This window comes from Rousettus aegyptiacus, unplaced genomic scaffold, assembly GCF_014176215.1.
Source record: "Rousettus aegyptiacus isolate mRouAeg1 unplaced genomic scaffold, mRouAeg1.p scaffold_m13_p_9, whole genome shotgun sequence".
Classification (NCBI taxonomy): Eukaryota; Metazoa; Chordata; class Mammalia; order Chiroptera; family Pteropodidae; genus Rousettus; species Rousettus aegyptiacus.
In genome coordinates this window covers 64485192-64504240 of record NW_023416312.1, presented here as the reverse complement: position 1 = coordinate 64504240, position 19049 = coordinate 64485192, and the positions used below count along the sequence as shown (strand labels likewise).

At 37.0% G+C, this 19049-nt stretch overlaps 1 protein-coding gene across 1 annotated transcript in view; it reads left to right on the top strand.

The window, feature by feature from the left end:
• The window catches only part of COL4A6 (collagen type IV alpha 6 chain), a 294450-nt gene that overhangs the window by 125227 nt on the left and 150174 nt on the right, over positions 1-19049 (top strand). Inside the window, exon 3 of the mRNA XM_036227183.1 lies at positions 17777-17857. Coding sequence (XP_036083076.1) covers positions 17777-17857 — 81 coding nt within the window. The remainder of the gene's footprint in view (positions 1-17776; positions 17858-19049) is intronic.

Below are 19049 nucleotides of genomic sequence, written 5' to 3'. Positions count from 1 at the left end.
CCTAATAGTTGCCACTACTGGTGAACTTGACTTGGACTCACTGTCCATCTCAACTGAACATTTTTTAGGCTTCCTCCCCCTAATAGAAAAAGAAAGGGCAGTGTCCTTGATCACTTGAATTCAATAACATGAGACAGTCTGTCAGGATATTTCCAGCAAGCTACAGCCTCTGGAATTCTAATCCTTCTTATTCCTATAGATTCGGCTCATAGTTTATTAAGTTTTCCACCCTAATTTATGCTCCTAACTAGAAACCCCAAAGTATTTTGTTTTCAAATTGAGATGATTTTCCTGAAAGAATCACGTTATAAATGGGTGATAAGGCTCTGAACTAAGCCACTAAAGCATAAAGATTAGTAGCAAGAGTAGGCTCACAGAGTGTAGGAGGACATACAGCCCCACCATGCATTGCACAGCTGGGGAAACTGAGGCATAACCTAACCATTCAAAATAATCTTGTATATTTTTATTAGAAAACTGTCATCACGATTCCTCTGAAGTAGTGAAAAAGGAGGCTGTTAGAGTGGTCAATAAATACCATAATGAAACATTAATAGTGCTATTGAAAAAGGAGAGGTCACATATAAGAAAAGATATATTAATGTATCATATATGAGTTATATCTCAATAAAATCATTACAAAAAAGAAAAAGACAGGATGTGACTGGGATTTCCAGAGAAATGGATGGGCTATGAAGGATATTCCAGAAAAATACAATAGCTGAAAAATAGACCTCTAAAAGTAGAATATTGGAGGTAATGAGTGGGCCTTCAGTTGTAGGCGGGGCCTTATTTAGAGCAGCTCTCAAATGTTGTGCTTGGATTTTTAACTTTGAGGATAAGAGTCATCAAATGTTTTTGAGAGAAGACAGAACATATTTACATCTAAATTTTACAAAGGTATCTCTTTACCTTTTCCAATGATATTTCTCACTTCTTTTGATTATAGTTATCTCCTTCATTAGGCTTTAAGTTCCTTGAGAGCAGTAAATGTTTTCTAAATATTTGTCTTTTTGCCATAGTGCTTAACACAGTGCCTTTATACTCAGCAGATGTGCATTAAAGATTATCTTCAAATTAGTAAAGTGAACTTGGTGTGAGAAAGTCTTGGTTCTAATCTTGTCCCTTTCTGGTCACGTTTTCTCTAAATGTATCTTAGATCCATTCTCTTCTCCCCATCCAACTGCCATAATCTTTGTTCAGGCCACCGTCTTCTCTCACTGCAATAGTCTACTAATTGGTCTCCCACCTCACTACCACCCCTCTCTTGTCCATTATCCATACTGGCACTAAATTTTTTTCCTAAAATATCACTCTGATCATGCTTAAAATTATTCAGTGACTTCCTGTTGCGCTGAGGGTAAAAACCATCCTCCCTAACATGGCCTACAAGAGACTCTGCATAAGCAAAACTTTGCTTGCTTATATAGTATCATCTCATGTAACTTTCCCCAAAACTTTCTTGTTCCAGTCACTCTGGCTTTCTTTTAGTTTCCTCTATGTGCCATGTTCTCTCTCTCATCACAGGGCATGTACATATATTGTTTCCTCTGCCTGGAAGATTCTCTGTCTCACTCCCATCCCTTAACCTAGTTGATGTTTCTTCATTCTTCAGACCTCAGTTTAACTATACTTTCTTAGATAAACCTTCTGTAATTCTTCTAAGGAGGCCAAATGCTTGTTTTGTGTTTTCATCTCCTTCCATTGGTCTCCTTTGTATCATATAGCACAATTATAATTAAAAGATTATTATTTGTTTTCCCAATGCCTGTCTCCTCTACAAGAATATAGATAGAGCATGGGGCATATTTTATTTAATAGCATACTTCAGGGTGTAATCCAGTGCCTGGAACAGAGTAGGCACTCAATAAATATTTGTTGAATGAAGGAATAATGCTTATGTCTTAATGACTTAAACATTGTAAACTTTCACAGCATCCTGTTTTTCTCCATCTCATTTTTCACAATTATTATTCTTTAAATATTTGTGTAAGTATGTATTTATATTGCCTTATGAGAATGTAAGCTCCATGATACCAGAGGACATTTTTATTTTTTAATTGAACTTTAGTTTAAAAACAATAAAATGTACTGATTCTAATTGTATAGTTTGATGAGTTTTGACAAATGTGTACACTTATAAACATCACTCCGAACAAGATATAAAACATGTCCATTATCCCAGAAAGTACCCTTATACCCTCAGTCAACTTCATCCCTCTACTCTTGCAGAAGTAACCACTATTCTGATTTCTATCACCATGCCTTTCCTATTCTAGAGCTTGTGTAAGTGGATTCATACTGCATATGCTCTTATGTGTCTGGCTTCTTTCACATACCATAATGTCTGTGAGATTCATCCACGCAGCCACATGTATCAATAGTTTGTGTTTTTTTATTGCTAAGTAGTATCCAATTGTACAAATATACCACAATTTGTTTATTTATTCATCTACTGTTGGAAATTTGGGCTCTTTCCACTTTGGGATTATTATGAATAAAGTTACAATGAACATTCATATAAAAGTCATATTCAATTTTTATCATCTTATTCCCCAGCACCTAGCATAATGCCTGGTACACAGTAAGCACTCAATAAATATTCAGTGTGAAAAATGATGAATGTAATCCTTACAATGTTAGTTATAAACCTACCTTTCCCTCCTCCTTTGGAAAGTATATCAGAATACAAATGATTAAGAGTGAGTCCATTCAGAAAGAAATTTAAATACTCTCTTAATTTTCTAAAAAGTAAGGTGCAGATTTTGTACTTTAAATATCATTACTAACCATTACTTATGACATACCTTACAACTGAACTTGGCATATAAGTGTGTCATGATCCCACATGTAAGATTTCAAGATAAAATATAGGATGGCAAGTTAAATTTGAATTTCAAATAAAATGAAATCGTTTTTTTGTATATCCCTAGCATTACATGGAACATACCTATACTGATTTGGTACATACTTATAGTAAAAAGTTGTTGTTTCTCTGAAATTTAAATTTAACTTGCCATCCTGAATTTTTATTTGCTAAATCTATTCCCCTTTACTACATGTGAACTGTGGAGCTTCTGGTCCTCAGGCCCTTTCTAGCCTTAAATTGTAAATATTCCTCACATGTTCCCAGTGACTGGCCCTAGGAAATGTTGTTTTTCACAGCTGTCATTAAGTACTAACTAACACAGGAAAAGGAGACATCTATTTTAAAAACACTGTGGGCAACATTCACTTTAAATTCTAACTGGATAGTACATCCCCTCAAGCCCTGGTACAGTCTGGCTGGCTAGGGCTTTTTCAAATGAAATCCAGCATGCTCATTCCTTTCTCCACCCCTGGGCCCCATCAGTTGTGTTTGTATGTGTATGTGAACACATCAGACAAACATTGGAGGGAAATAACTTCCTGCACTACTCAGCAATGTCTTGTGTCAGCTTCATCCTTAAAGTGTGGGCGACAAGTTCCAGCTGGTAGGAACCCAGCTCTTACAGGTTACTTCTTACTCTTCCAGAACCTTTCATTCATAAACTCATAGGGTGCTATTCTTGAAAGGCAAATGCACGTTAAACAAATAACAAGACTCAGCTTGGCTGAGTGTGTGCGTGCGTGTGTGTGTGTGTGTTTAAATATCAATGAATAGGTTTTGTTTTAGAATTGCTCAAAGTAAAGCCAGACTCTGTATTACTATTATTTTTAAAAATGTATATATTTTATTTTTCAATTATAGTTGGCATATAATATTATATTAGTTTCAGGTGTACAACATGGTGATTAAGCATTGATATATCTTATGAAGTGATCACCTCAATAAATCTAGTACATGTCTGACACCATACAAGTTATTACAACATTATTGTCTATTTTCCTTATGCTATACTTTACAGCCCCATGACTATTTTGTAACTACTAATTTGTACTTCTTAATCCCTTCCCCTCTTTTATCCACCTCCCCCAACCCTCCTTCCTTCTGGCAACCTTCAAAATGTTCTCTGTGTCTATGAGTTTCTTTGTTTTGTTTGTTTATGTTGTTCCTTAGATTCCATATATAAATGTCTCTTGTATGTCTTATGTATGCCCTCCTGTTATAGTCGAGCCTTCATTGCTTTTTGCATGTAAATGGGAGGAACTGACCCTTGGGATGATTGATTGTGAGGACTGACCAGTGAGAGGTTGACCCTACAGAGCAGGATCACTTTTGCAGGGCTCTGGCGCCCACCCACTCTGCCTTGTTGGTGTGTCCCCCTCAGATCTAGTCCTGGGTGGTGCTCCTGCTCCAGTCAAAGCTGGCTACCAGGCGTTTGGGCCCAAAGGCCTCCTGGAAGGGCCTTAGCTATAGGCCAAATTCAGCTGCATCCCATGCCCTGCCAGGGGCCACCTAGCAAAAGCCTCCAGGCAATCTGCAGATGGCCACCCCCATGCTGGGCTTAGAGGTGCCTCGGGAAGTTAAGCCAGGAACCAAGGTTGGCTGCCACTAGTGCTAGGCTTAGAGCTGCTCAGGAAGAGGTATAGGGCATGATGAAGAGGTAAAGTCAGATGCTGCTTGTTTGGGTTTTGTGAATCTTTGAAACGTTTTAAGAAAGTCCACAGCATGAGCTAAGACAGGCCATTTTTACAGAAAAAAAAAATGGGAGGCGGCTTGGGTGGCCCACAATTTTGGAATGACAAGGTCTTGGGGAATCACTAGGACAGGGCAAACAGCCTTAGACAGGTTGATGGAGACTCAGATAAAGCGGCTCCTGTGTCCTCATACCAGGAGAGGGAAAGGCTCAATAAAGGATCAATGTACTCTGCTAGTATTTCTGTTTGGGAGAAAGCAGCCCCTCCAGCCCTCACCCTGAAGCCAGACAACTGAGTTCCTCCCTATATTTCCTGGTACTCCTCAAGCAGCTGCCCCAGTGCTGGATAAGAGCAAAAGCGTCCATTACTGAGTAAGTCCATATGTGGGCCCTTTAAGAGGAATGTTTACAACTCCCACAGCCTTCTGTCTCACTTAGCCACTGGTTTTCACAGCCAGAGGTTGTGGAAACTTCTCTTCCTGGAATCCTTGGCTGGGGAGTGCAGTCTGGGGCTGTGACCTTTAACTCCTCCAAGAGGCCCTCTGCAGCCATGATATCCCTCTTAATTCTCAATTGCCACATGAGGTCGTGGTACCAGCTTGTTTTGTGTCTCCTCCCCTCCTACAAGTTTTGAGGTGATCTCTAATCTAGATCCCCAGTGTACAACTTCTGTTCAGCCAGACCTCAGACAACTCTTAATGATGGTTGTTCTGTAGTTTACTTGTAATGTTGATGTGGTTGTGAGAGGTGTCTAACATAGCATTTACCTAGTATGCCATATTGAACAGAAGTCCAGACTCTATTATTAGCACAAAGCTCAGAACTCTAGGATGAGGTTAAAGGGGGCCTGGTTTAGTGGAAGAGCACTTAAATTTTGAGTCAAACCTGGATTTGAATTTGCGCCACTTCCTAGCTGTCTGATGTTGGATAAGCAAACTATTTAGCCACTCTAATCCTCAGTTGCTTCATCTGTGAAATGATGATAGTAATAGAGCCTAGTAATAGTGCCTCACAGTTTATAGTTGGGTCAGTTTTGTGAGATAACAGAAGTTAAATACTTAGCCAGGCACATAGCGATGTTCAATAAGTGGTAGCCATAATTGTGCATGTGGCCCGAGGAATAGGTCTGATCCATCCAAAGAAGCCTTTCTGGGTTTCTGAACCCTGAGGCCATGAACATGGAATGAAGGTTATTAAAGGGTACCTCATCGTCTTGTATTATTTTTTTTATTTTAGACATTTAGCTGTGCATTGAAAAACGAAGCCTCAAGTCCACTTTGTCACTTAACTAGCAAGCAACACAAATTCTCTAAGATTCATTTATTTTAATAGGGAAAATATATAAAAATCTTTCCTTTGTATGTTTCAAAAGTACTTGTGATAATCATACCAGAAGGTTGTTCAGAAAGTGTACAAACAGTATCGGTAATATTGCAAAGTTGATTTTTTTTTAAAGGCACTTCTTTTGACACTCTTCTTTTCATGACTTACTAATTTCAGGCTAGTTCCTGTAACTAATGGTAGTGGGTCCAGTGGAAAAATACAAGAGGCAGGGTGTGAGAATACCTGTTTTTTTTTTCCAGGTGTCCTTTTTTTAAGTTTATTGGGGTAATAGTGGTTAATACAATTATATAATTTTCAGGTGACATTATAATTTGACGTATATATATTCTATTATGTGATTACCACCCAGAGTCCAGTTTCCTTCAGCTATGATATATTTGATCCCATTTACCCACTTCACCCTCCCCCAACACAACTATATTTGACCCCGTTTACCCGGCCTACCTCTTCCCTCCTCCCCTACGCCCTTACATCTGATAACCACTATTCCATGTGCCTGTCTATGTTTGTCCTGTTCGTTTGTTGCTTTAAGATTTATATCCCACATATAAGTGATATCATATATTTTCAGGTTCTTCTATCTGGCTTATTTTGCTTAGCATGATTATCTCAAGGTTCATCCATGTTGTCACAAATGGCAGTATTTCATCTCTTCTTATGGTTGAGTAATATTCCATTGTATATCTGTACCATAGCTTCTTTATCCAATTATCTATTGTAGGACACTTCGGTTGCTTCCATGTCCTGGCCACTGTGCATAATGCTGCAATGAACATTGGTGTGTAAATATCTTTTCAGATATGAGTTTTCAAGTCTTTGGGGTAAATATTCAGTAGAGGGATTGCTGGATCATATGATAGATCAATTCTTACTCTTTTGAGGACCCTCCATACTATTTTCCATAGTGGCTGTACCAATTTTCAGTCCCACCAGCAGTGTATGAGAGTTCCTTTTTCTCCACATCCTCTCCAATATTTCTTATTATAGATAAGACATTATTATAATTGATTATAGCTATGTTAACAGGTGTGAGATGGTATTTCATTGTGGTTTTGATATACATTTATCTAATAGCTAGCAACATTGAGCATCTTTTCATATAGCTGTTGGCCATTTGTATGTCCTCTAGGGAGATGTGTCTGTTCAGATTCACTGTCCATTTTTTTTTTATTGGATCATTTGATTTTGGTTATTATTGCATCATATCAGTTCTTTGTATGTTTTGGATATTAGGCCCTTATATGAGGTGTTGCTTGCAAATATATTTTCCCATTTAGATGGTTGTCTCTTTATCTTGTTGACAGTTTCTTTTGCTGAGAAGTTTTTTTAGTTTGATGTAGTCCCATTCATTTATTTTTTTGCTTTTACTTCCCTTGCCTTTCAGGTCACATTCATAAAATTCTCTTTAAGTCCAAGGTCCTTGAGTTTAGTTTCCGTGTTTTATTTTATACATTTTATTGTTTAAGGTCTTATATTCAGGTTCTTAATCCATTTTGAGTTAATTTTGGTGTGTGATGATAGACAACAATCTACTTTCATTCTTCTGCAGGTGGCTTTCCAGTTTTCCCAGCACCCTTTATTGAAGAGGCTTTCCTTTCTTCGCTGTATATTTTTGGCAGTTTTATCAAAAATAATTTGCCCATATAAATATTAGTTTATTTCTAGACTCTTGATTCTGTACCACTGATCAGTGTGTCTATTTTTCTGCAAATACCATGTCATTTTAATTACTTTTGGTTTCTCATATAATTTGAAGTCGGGCAGAATGATGCCTACAGCCTCATTATTTTTTCTCAGAATGGCTTTGGCAATTCAGGGTCTTCTGTGCTTCTATACAAATCTGATGATTTTTTATTCCATTTCTTTAAAAACCGCCAATGGGATTTTGATGGAGATTTCATTAAATCTGTAATGCTTTAGGTAATATGGTCATTTTAACTATGTTGATTCTTCCAATCCAAAAACACAGAATATCTTTCCATTTCTTTGTATCTTCTTCAATTTCTTTTAATACGGTCTTATAGTTTTCACTATATAGGTCCTTAACATTTTTCATTAAATTTATTTAGGGATTTCTATATAGATAATCATATCATATACAAATAGTGACAGTTTGACTTCTTTGTTTCCTATTTAGATGCTTTTTATATCTTTTTCTTGCCTGCTTGCACTTGCTAGGACCTCCAATGTTATATTGAATAACAGTGGTTATAGTGGACAACCTTGCCTTGTTCCTGCTCTTGGAGGGAACGTTTTTAGTTTTTCACCATTAAGTATAATATTGACTGAGGATCTGACATATATGGCCCTTATTATGTTAAGGTACTTTCCTTCTATTCCAATTTTGTTAAGTGTATGATCATAAATGGATGCTATATCTTGTCGAAGGATTTTTCTGCATTTATTCATATGATTATATGATTCTTATTTTTTAATTTGTTTATGTGGTGTATCACATTGATCGATTTGTATATGTCTAACCATCCCTGTACCACTGGGATGAAGCCCACTTAATAGTAGTGTATAATATTTTTAATATTTTGCTGTATTCAGTTCACTAGTATCTTATTTAGGATTTTTGTATCTGTGTTCATGAGATATATTGGTCTGCAGTTTTCTTTTTTTCTGTTATCTTTACCAGGTTTTGGTATCAGAACAATATTGGCCTCATAAAATGAGTTGGAAAGTATTGCCTCCTTTTCAATTATTTGAAAGAGTTTGGGGAAAATAGATATTAAATCTTCTTTGAATGTTTGGTAGAATTCACTGATGAAGCCATCTGGTCCTGGACTTATACTTTTCGGTAGGCTTTTGATGATTGTTTCAATTTCCATATTGCTGATCAGTCTTTTTAGATTTTCCAGATATTCTTGATTCAGTCTAAGGAGATTATATTTTTCTAAGTACTTGTCCATTTTCTCTAGGTTATTACTGGTGTTATATACTTTTTTCATAGTATTCTTGCATGGTCCCTGTTTTTCTGCGATGTCCATCATAATTTTCTGTCTTTCATCCCTGGCTTTATTTGTGTGCTTTCTCTATTTTCTTTGGTGAGTCTAGTTAGGGGTTTGTCAATTTTAATAACCTTCTCAAAGAACCATTTCCTTGTATTTATTTTTTCTATTTGTTTTCAATTTCATTTATTTCTGCTCTAATTTTGACTATTTCTTTCCTTTTTCTAACTTTAGGCCTCATTTGTTCATCATTTTCTAGTTTTTATAAGGTGAAGCTTAGGTTGTTTATTTGGGTTCATTCTTGTTTTTGGAGATAGGTCTGTAATGATATGAACTTTCCTCTTATGACTGCTTTTGCCATATCTCAAAAGTTTTGATACGTTCTACCATCATTATCATCATTCATTACTATGTATCTCTTGATCTGTCTTGTTATTTCTTCTCTGACCCAGTTATACTTTAGTAGCATGTTGTTTAATCTCCATGTATTTGTGCTTCTTCCTGATTTCTTTTTGCAGTTGATCTCTAGTTTCAAAGCATTATGATCGGAGAAAATGTTTAGTATGATTTCAATCCTCTTATATTTGTTGAGGCTACCTCTGTGTCCCTGTATGTGGTCGATTCTTGAGAATGTTCCATGTGTACTTAAGGAAAATATATAAGCAGCTGTTTTGGGATGGAGGGCTCTGTATATGTCGATTATGTCCAGTTGGTCTAATGTGTCATCTAAGGATATGACTTCCTTATTAATTTTCTGTTTGGTTGATCTGTCCATTTCCAACACGAGGGTATTTAGGTCCCCTAGTTTGATAGTGTTTTGGTCTGTTTCTCCCTTTAGTTCTGTTAGTAATTGTTTTTATATTTCGGGGCTCCCTGATTGGGAGCATATATATTAATAACTGTTATATCTTCTGGGTGCATGATTCCCTTTATCCTTATGAAGTGTCCCTCAGTATCTTTCTTTATTTTATTTCGAAGTCTATTTCATCCAATATTAGTACTACTACTCCCAATTTTCTCTGAACACCATTTCTTGAAATATCATTTTCCACCCTTTCACTTTTAGTCTACATTTCTCTTTGAAGCTGAGATGTGTCTCCTGGAGAAAGAATGTGATTGGGTTTTGGTTTTTGATCCATTCTGCAACTCCGTGTCTCTTTATTGGTGAGTTCAGTCCATTTACATTTAGGGTGATTATATATATAAATGGCTTCTTATAGACATTTTATCTTGTTCCTGGTAGCTCATTGTTTCCATTGCTTCCTTGTCTTTGTGTTTCTGTTTTCTTTATTTTGGTTGGCTTTTGTGAGTTCTCCCTCTGGTTCCTCTTGTTTTATGTTATATACTTCAGTTCTGAATCTTTAGTGTGTAATTACCATTACGAACATGTAAAGGATAGTTATATATATTCAGTCACCCATTTTCTTCTGCATGTGCCTTATCTCCTTTACTCTTTGCGAATTTGGATTTTTGAATCTTCTCCTTTTCAGTCATTGTTATCTCAATTTGTCTCTATTGTATGCTGAATGTTCATTTCTATCTTACTATAACAATTCTCTTCTTATTATTTAAGTTTATAATGCCCCGTTCTTAGTAAGGGTTGCACTTCTCTGTTTCTATTTGCCTGATAGTCACCTTACTCCTAATTATGTATTTGTGTGTTTGTTTGTTTGTTTTTTGTTTTAGGTGAGCTGACCCCTTTCAGAGTTTCTTGTAGTGCAGGCCTCATAATGGAGAATTTCCTTAATTTTTGTATGTTTGGAAAGGTCATAATTTCTCCTTCAAATCTAAAGGAGAGCTTAGCTGGATACATTGTCTAGGCTGGTAGTTCGTTTTACTTAATAGTTTAAATGTTTTATTCCACTCCTTTCTGGCTTGTAAGTTTTCCGTTGAGAATTTATGATAATCTAATGGGTTTTCTTTATAAGTTATCATCTCTTTTTCTCTGGCTTCTCTGAGAATTCTATCTTTGAGGTTGATTTTTGATAACTTTAACACAATGTGTCTTGGTGAGTTTTTGGTGGGCAGATTGAGATAATTGGGTGTTTTGTTGACTTTTTGAATTCCAAGCTCCAGTTCATTCCTTAGACTTGGGAAATTCTTGTCCACTATTTGAAAATGCGTTCTAGTCCCTGCTCCTTTTCCTCACTTTCAGTAATGCCCATTATTCTTGTGTTTCCTCTCCTGATGGTATCAGTTAGTTCTTGTATTTCTCTTTCATTATTTTTTATTCTTTGGTTTCTCTCTTCTTCCTTCTGATATATTTCTATATTTCTGTCTTTAATATCACTGATCCTTTCCTTCATTTGGTCTACTCTAATTCCCAAGCTTGCTATTGCATTTTTCAACTCCGGCAGTGTATTTATCTTTAGAAGTTCTATTCTGTTCTTTTTTGAGGGTTTCAATCTCCTTTCTTTGCTCATCTAGTTGGTTTTTGCATTTCTTGAAATTGTTGATATGATTCATTTCGGAACTCATTGAGTTTTTTCAGAAGTACCATCCTGAATTCTCTGTCATTTAAGTAGCATATTTCTGTGTCTGCAAGCTTATTTTCTGGAGATTTTTCTCTTTCTTTCTGAGCTGCCTTGTCATCTTGGTTGTTCATGGTGTTTAATGGACTATTTCTCTGCCTGGGCATTAATGGAAGTGTGTACTGGTTCCCCCTCCCTCCCCTCAAATTATGTAATGGTCCCTAGCCTGTTGCAAATAATGTTTTTTTTTTCTTTTGGTTCTCAGTAAGTGGCGTCTAAACCTCTTGGATCCCTGCTTTATTTAAAGTTTTAATAATGTCCTTTTTTTCCTTATAGATGTTTAATCATGCTCACTACCCTCAGTCTCAGTTCCTGTTACTATTAGTGACAATTTCAGTGGCGTTTTCTCAGATTCCCCTGGGACTCCACTGTTCTGTCTCGGAGAGTATGGGGCAGTGGCCTTCTGGGTTGGGAGATAGTGACTGCAGCTCAGCCTCAGTTTTGCAACTGTGGCTGGTAAAAATCAATTGTTGTTTCTCTGTCATCTTCTCTTTTCTGCTGTCCCTGTTTCTCTGCCTTCTGCTCTGATGATTGGGCACTGCTACCAGCTACGTGGAGCTCACAGCACTCTCAGGCAGGGCTATTCAGGGAATTCACCAATCCTTTTCCCCTCCCTCTCCTCTTCCAGGGAGCTCCAGCTGTGAGAAGCAGCTTCTTTATTTCTCCCAACCCACCACCTGACACCCAGGGTTCTGACCTGTGGTAGCTCTTATGTGAAGATCCTACACTCAAACTTGCTGGTGTGCAGTTTGTGTGTTTTTTTGTTGAGTTTTAAATGTTTAGCGTATTGTTGTTTCAAGGGGAGAGATCTGGGAACATCTCTCACACCGCCATGTTTAATCTAATTTCCTTTGCTTCAACCGTTGCCTCACTGTAGTTCACACAGCAACTAGAGTGAACCATCTTAAAAAGTAAATCAACAGATGTCACTCCTGTGTTCAAAACCATTCAATGTTTTTCCAAAATCAAATTATTTATGGTGGCCTATAAAATCTTACATGACCTGCCCCTGCAACATCTCTGACCTCATCATCAACTTTAATCTCCTTATTCACTCCATTCCACACTCTGGACTCCTTGCTACTCAGCCAAAACATCAAGTGTGTTCCATCACTTTTACTGCCTTTGCTCTTCCCTTTACCTCAAACATTCATTCATTCCCCAGATTACTACATAGCTTGCTCCTTCACAAAACTTTACCATACATCAGGATCACCTGAAAGGCTTGTTAAAACAAATTTCTGGGCTCCATTCTAAAATTTATGATTCAGTAGGTCTGGAAGGGGCAATAATTTGCATTCCTAATATGTTTCCAGGACTAATAATACTGGCCCAAGGACCACTGCTTTGAGAAACACTATGCTCAGAAGTCACCTAATGAGCAAAGCCTTCCCTGGCTTTCTAAAAAATAACAACCTGGCCCCAACACTTTTTGTCCTTTTTACCTTGCTTTATTTTCCTTCATAACACATATTATCTGAAAAATATGGATGTGATATTTATTTCCTTTCCCTCTGTTCCTTCAATCAGTTCTTCTGAGAAGGTATCTTAGATATCACCTCAGGCTCTTTGTTGAATTCTTTGTCAAACATCATGAGAGCAGGGATTTAGTATTACTTGTGGCTGTATGATACAGCCTTTATCCCCCATGTCTAACACAATGCTTAGCACATAGTAGGTGCTTAATACATATTTATTGAGTGAATGGTCAAAATAAAATGTTATATAGCCAACTTTCTGTGACCTAAGATTCTGGAGGACTTGCTCACAAGGGTAGCTCATTTCTTGGGTTATCTTTTGTGTCATTGTCACCTCTGCTACCGCTCATGCTGGAAATCACTAGTGATACCTGGAAAAAAACATTGGTTTGTAGAAGGAACACTGCGATGTAACTATTTCAGAAAACCAAATGGAGAAGGATAATCCCAACTGGAGCTAGTCCAACGCTTGTAATCAGTTGTTCTGAGAGCAATAATTTCATAGCTCTTTACTGAGTACCTGCCTGTGCAGGGGCTACAGAAAAGAATTAAACAAGAGACCTGTTCCCAGGCTGATGGCAGAACCAAATAGATTGAGTCAAATATGGCAAAACATCATTAGCAAAAAGGAAAGAGCAAGAACTTTTGCTTGAAATTGCCAAAAGGAAAAAAAATGAGGGTGGAGGGAGTCTTCACCAAGAATATGGTGTTTGAGCTGGGTCTTGAAGAATGATCAGAAGTTAGGTTTGTGGTAAATGGCAAAAGGGGGTAAGGAAGGCATTTTATACAAAGGATCCAGCACCGGCAGTGAAAAAGATGTGTGTGATAGTGGTGGCATTAAAAATATTTAATAATCAGTTGTACACAGACATCAATAAATCCAAATAGGTATTCTAACCAAGTAGATTAGATATAAGCCACAGACAAACTGGCATGGCTGTTATTGTAGCTTATCACTTGATTATCAGCTTCAAAGCGAGACCAGAGTATTACATAGATGCTGAGTAGTGTGGCATAGCTAATATTAATGTAATAATAATAGCTAACATTGAGTACTTACTATAATCTAGGCACTATGCTTTGCATGCTTTATCTTATTAGATCCTCAGTTAAGCCCTATACAGTAAATAGTGTTGCCATCCTCATTTTACAGATGAAAAATTGAGTATCAACAAGGTTAAACCATTTGCCTAAGATCATCTACCTCAGACATATTATAACTGGGATTTAAGCCTACACAGACTGACTCCAGAGTTTACATGCTTAACTAAAGTATAGTGCCTCAGGTAATGGCTACAACATAGGTTGCCTTTCTGATATTGTGGAAATATGCAAAGAGGTAAAATAGGTTGTCCTTCCCTTATAGGCATTATTGTTTGGTTGGAAAAACAAGACCCTCAGTCATGCAACCTAAGGAACATTGTAACGACTGTCCCACAGCAATATATGACACTTGCCAAATGAGTAGGACATATAGTGTGTGCTGTGTCTTTTCACTGAGCTTGCCTGGTCATGGAAGAAATGGAACTTGAGCTTGGTCTTGAGAAGTATGCAATAGTGGGAAGAATATGAAATTGGGTTTAGAAATGCTAGGGTCTGCTGACTAGCAGTGTGACCTGGGCCAAAGTAATTTCCTTCAGTGTTTTCATCTATAAAATGGTTGATTTGGATTATACTAGTAGTTCTCAACAGAAATTTTGGAAATTTTGAGGTATTTTGGAAATTGTGAGGGTGATTTTGGCTGTCAAAATGATTGGGAGAGGCTCTTAGGTAGGGGCCGGAAATGATAGGTGTTCTGTACACTACAAAGAATTGTCCTGCTTCTATATTTAGAAGACCCCTGGACATCCATGGAAGTGAAAACTCTGTTTATAAATTATCTGAGTCTAGAACACAACCACATTTTACATATTGAAATGCATTTTTCATAGTTTTATCATTATTGATGAAAGCTATCTAGTAAATAAAGCAGAGATTGAACTATTTTTTCAGAACTTTGTCGTGAGTTATCTACCATTTCAGAGAATCACCACACTAATAGAAACTCGATCATGTTATTTGAGTCACCAATACCATATTCCAGTATCATTATACTTCAGTAGGCTGTAGCATTTATGGCAATTCTGTCTTGAGCTGCTAGCTTCTGACAATTTCATTACATCTTCTCATATAGCCATGTATGAGGATTTACATATTGAGATATATATTGTTTCATTATAAATTTTTTTCTTTGTAATATAATTATGGCATAATATGTGTTTTAAATTATTGTTTACATTTTTATTATAACTTATTCCTATGAATTTCTTTTCAGAATAGCAAGAAAGAATAATAAATACCTATAATAAAAAATGGTATGCTGGTCTGATGAAGTTAAGAACTACTGTATTAGATAATCTCTCAGGGTCTTTCTAGTTCTACTTTTCTGTGTGTATAAGGAGAGGTTGGATTTTGAGGAGAAGGGGAAGATAACTCTAATCCCAGGGAGTGACATGGCCTGGTTGAGCAGGGGTTGGAGTGAACCCAGGCAAACCAGGATAGGGCAGAGACTTCCTCAGGGCCTGGTCTTTTGATCCATGGAAGCCACTCTATTTATCCCTCCCGCATCACTGTAACCCAAGACTCCTGGGGGAACTGCCAGGGCTGACATTACAGGAAATTGCTTATGATCGGTGGGGCTTCTCTGGTTACTTTCTTCAGTGACAGAGGACTGTGATGCTTTGCTGTCTGTTAACTGGGTGTCTTTGCCTCCTTGTTCTACAAAATTCCCAAGAAATCATAGTTTTGACTCTTTAAATTTTTGTTTAGCTCCTTTAATTGACATTTTCTCCCTGCCTTATTCAGCTCCCTTACCTCAGGCCTCATTGCTCTGTGCTAGAGTACTGGAAACTTTTGGTCAACGATAGATAGATCTCATGGGACACCCAAAAGCCATTGTTTAGAACTAGTCTATAGCTTTGAACAGACACCACTTCAACTTTGGCAATGCCTATTGAGTCCTCCTCCTCTAAAGCAGGTGCTTTTTATCATTTAGTAACATTTTTTTCTTCCTACTAATTATATGTGCTCTTTGAAGACTGTTTGGAAAGTACAGAAATATATGGAGAAGCAAATACAAATTATCCATTATCCCAAGAAATATAGTACTCAACATAGACAAAATGACAGCATAGGCAAAGGTTAAATTCAATACTACTCTGTCTCTCTGTTCTCTCTTCTATGATAGCCACCAGTTTCCTCCTCCCACAGTACCCCTTGATCTCATCCTTATGAAAACTTGCCTGTCCTACATATGATAAAATAGAGGGCAAACTGGAAAGTGTACAATAGCACTTACCATGTCAAAGGCATATAAGAGAGATAAAATATCATATATCAGGAAGGTGTTTGGAATCTAAAATAGCAATATTTTCTCATAGTTCTACCTTATTACTGAGGTGTTGTGGTGATAAAATGTTATAGGAATGTCTAAAGAGATAAGAGACCGTCTGAGAAATTCGCAGTGCTTCCTAGGACTTAGGAAAAGGCTCACAGTACAAAGAGGCAAGCATGATTAAGTATGAGGCTGGTTCATAAATATGCCCTTCTCTTTTGGAAAAAAAAAACAACATTAAACAAAAAAGTTGGATGATACTGAATCCATCTTAGAGATAAATGTTTTGTTACAGATAATAGTTAGAATTTATGTTTTGCTTTTTCTCCTAGATGGATAGGGTCAGAATGTTAGTTTCCACATTTTTGAGTTCTGACATAGAGGGTCTGGTAGACAGAGGACATAGAAAACACTAAGGTATAAGGGCTAAGGTCAAGGCTTCGAAGTTAGTCAGACTTGGGTTCAAATCCCAGTTTCACTCATGTGGTCATCAAACATTCTGTATGTGCCATCCACTGTTTTAGACATTGGGGATACAATGCTGGACAACACAGATGAGGTCCCTACTAAAATGCAGCTTACATTCTAGTGGGGGGTGGGGAGAAGACAGAATTTTAATGTGGAAAAGGTAATGTAGCAATATAATTGGAAGTAACTGGGGGCTGCCTTAGGTTGAATTGTCGGGAAAGGACTCTCTGAGAATAGACAATCGAACCGAGATCTGGATAATAAAAAGGAGGCCTGCACAAGGAAAAAAAATGTAAGAGAAGAACATTCCAGGCAGAATTAACAGCCAAGGCAAAAACCCTGAGACAGAAACATACTTAAGTTTTTAAAGAATAGAATGAATACTTTTGTGATTGAAGCAGAGTGAGTCAGGGAGAGAATGAGGAGATGAGGTTGGAGAGGGTCTGTGTATGTCAGGTTATTTGGGGGCCTTGTAGAAATTCAGCTAGTGATAATCATCATCATCATAAAACAGAGAAGAAAAAAAGGAAGTTGGGGAGTTTGAGGGATTTGGGTCAGACTAACTGGGCGCAGGATATAAGTGTAAGGTTTGAATTATGTGCTAAAAGTAGAGCCTGAGGAGAACAGTTCTCATAGCAGAGTACATTATAGCTATTTTCATCTATCATCATATTTCTAGCATTTGAATTTCTGTCAAGTTCTCTGCTACTTTCTCAATTGGTGCAAAAACCTAAGTCCAGTGGGAACAGGGATATGTTAGGGGTCTATTTCCAGACCCATGTAGAGAAATTCTTTTGTATTTTGTGACTGGAATTTCTACCAATGAAGGAGTATCTGAGTCACAAACCAGCTACCAAACTGGCTATTTAGTGAGGTATAGACCTGACCTAAAAGGTTGCTAGCTTAAGATGACTTTTTATTTCATGTTACTCTTGACATCAAATGAGATGATTAAAGCCATTCCAAATTTACCTGGTTAGAAGTGTGGATAAGGATTAAGTTCCTTGAGGCAACATTGCTTCTTAGTTCACACGGTTTACTAACTTTTTTCTTTTTCTTTTTTTAATAGGGAGAGAAGTCCTATGGAAAGCCATGTGGAGGCCAAGACTGCAGTGAGGGCTGTAAATGCTTTCCTGAGAAAGGAGTGAGAGTAAGTTGCTTCTTTCATTATTGAAAAACAAGTAATCACAGGAGCTGTTATGTGGAATGTGTGTGTTTTCTTTACAATTAAATGCTTAGAATTTTCTCTTATGAACTCGTGGAACAAGGAAACTGATGAGGACCAGCTGGAAGGATCTTTGCTAACTAATAATAGGCAGAACTAGATTGGTCAAAGTCTCTGGGGGACCAGGAAGAGATTTTCTTCATTGACTTAATGCCAAGGTTTCCTCAAGATTTCATCTGGAATATTTCCAAAATCCAATTAGGTTGTGTAGAATCAGATTATGATATGTTATTAGATATGTGTAAATTGTCATAGCTCATTTATATCCACGTGATCCTTCTCTATCACTCTGGGGACCAAGTAGTCCAATTGTTATCTATAGATTAGGGATATTATTTGTCCAATATCAAGGGTACAGGGTAGCTGTAAAGTCCAGAAATATAGTTGACTATACATAAAGAGTGATTTATAGATATTATATTAAAACATATGGTATGTTTTAAAATATTATCTGATATAGTCAATGTGTTGTCCCTTATTAGCAATGTGCAATTCAAATTGTTGTGCAAACTGCAATGAACATAGTACACTAACATTGCATTTCCATCAATCACATATATGCATATGTGATTCATTAACCCAGATGATCTGTATTTCTGATTTTTCACTGAATAAACTTGCATCTTTGTATAACTCAGAAAAACTATTCAAGGGAGTTCAATTTGTAAATATATATATGGTTTCCAGAATTGATGGCCACAGTGTGGAATTCAGATCTTCCAACTTCTAGGATTGTGTTTGCACTTTCACCACACTCAGACAAGACTAAGAGCTTACACTGTCAAAGGAAAACAGCATAAACAGGTCAACCAAACCCTCAAAAGCATTAAAGTGAAATGTCAAAGCTATGCCAGAATTTGGAGTAAGAGAATAAAAAGTTATCTCCTCATCAAAAGGGACCAGATCCATTTTACATTAAAGGCATAGACTTTGAGAATCATAAAATAACAGAAAGGGAAAATATCTTAGTAAGCTCCTCATCTTATCCACTGATTGTACAGAGACTTTGAGAAGAAAAATGACTTCCCAGGGTCACATAGCAAACTGAGGAGAAATTCAGGCAATTACCTGGGTCCTTTGATTTCTCGTCTATTTACTTTACCCACTACTGTTCCAC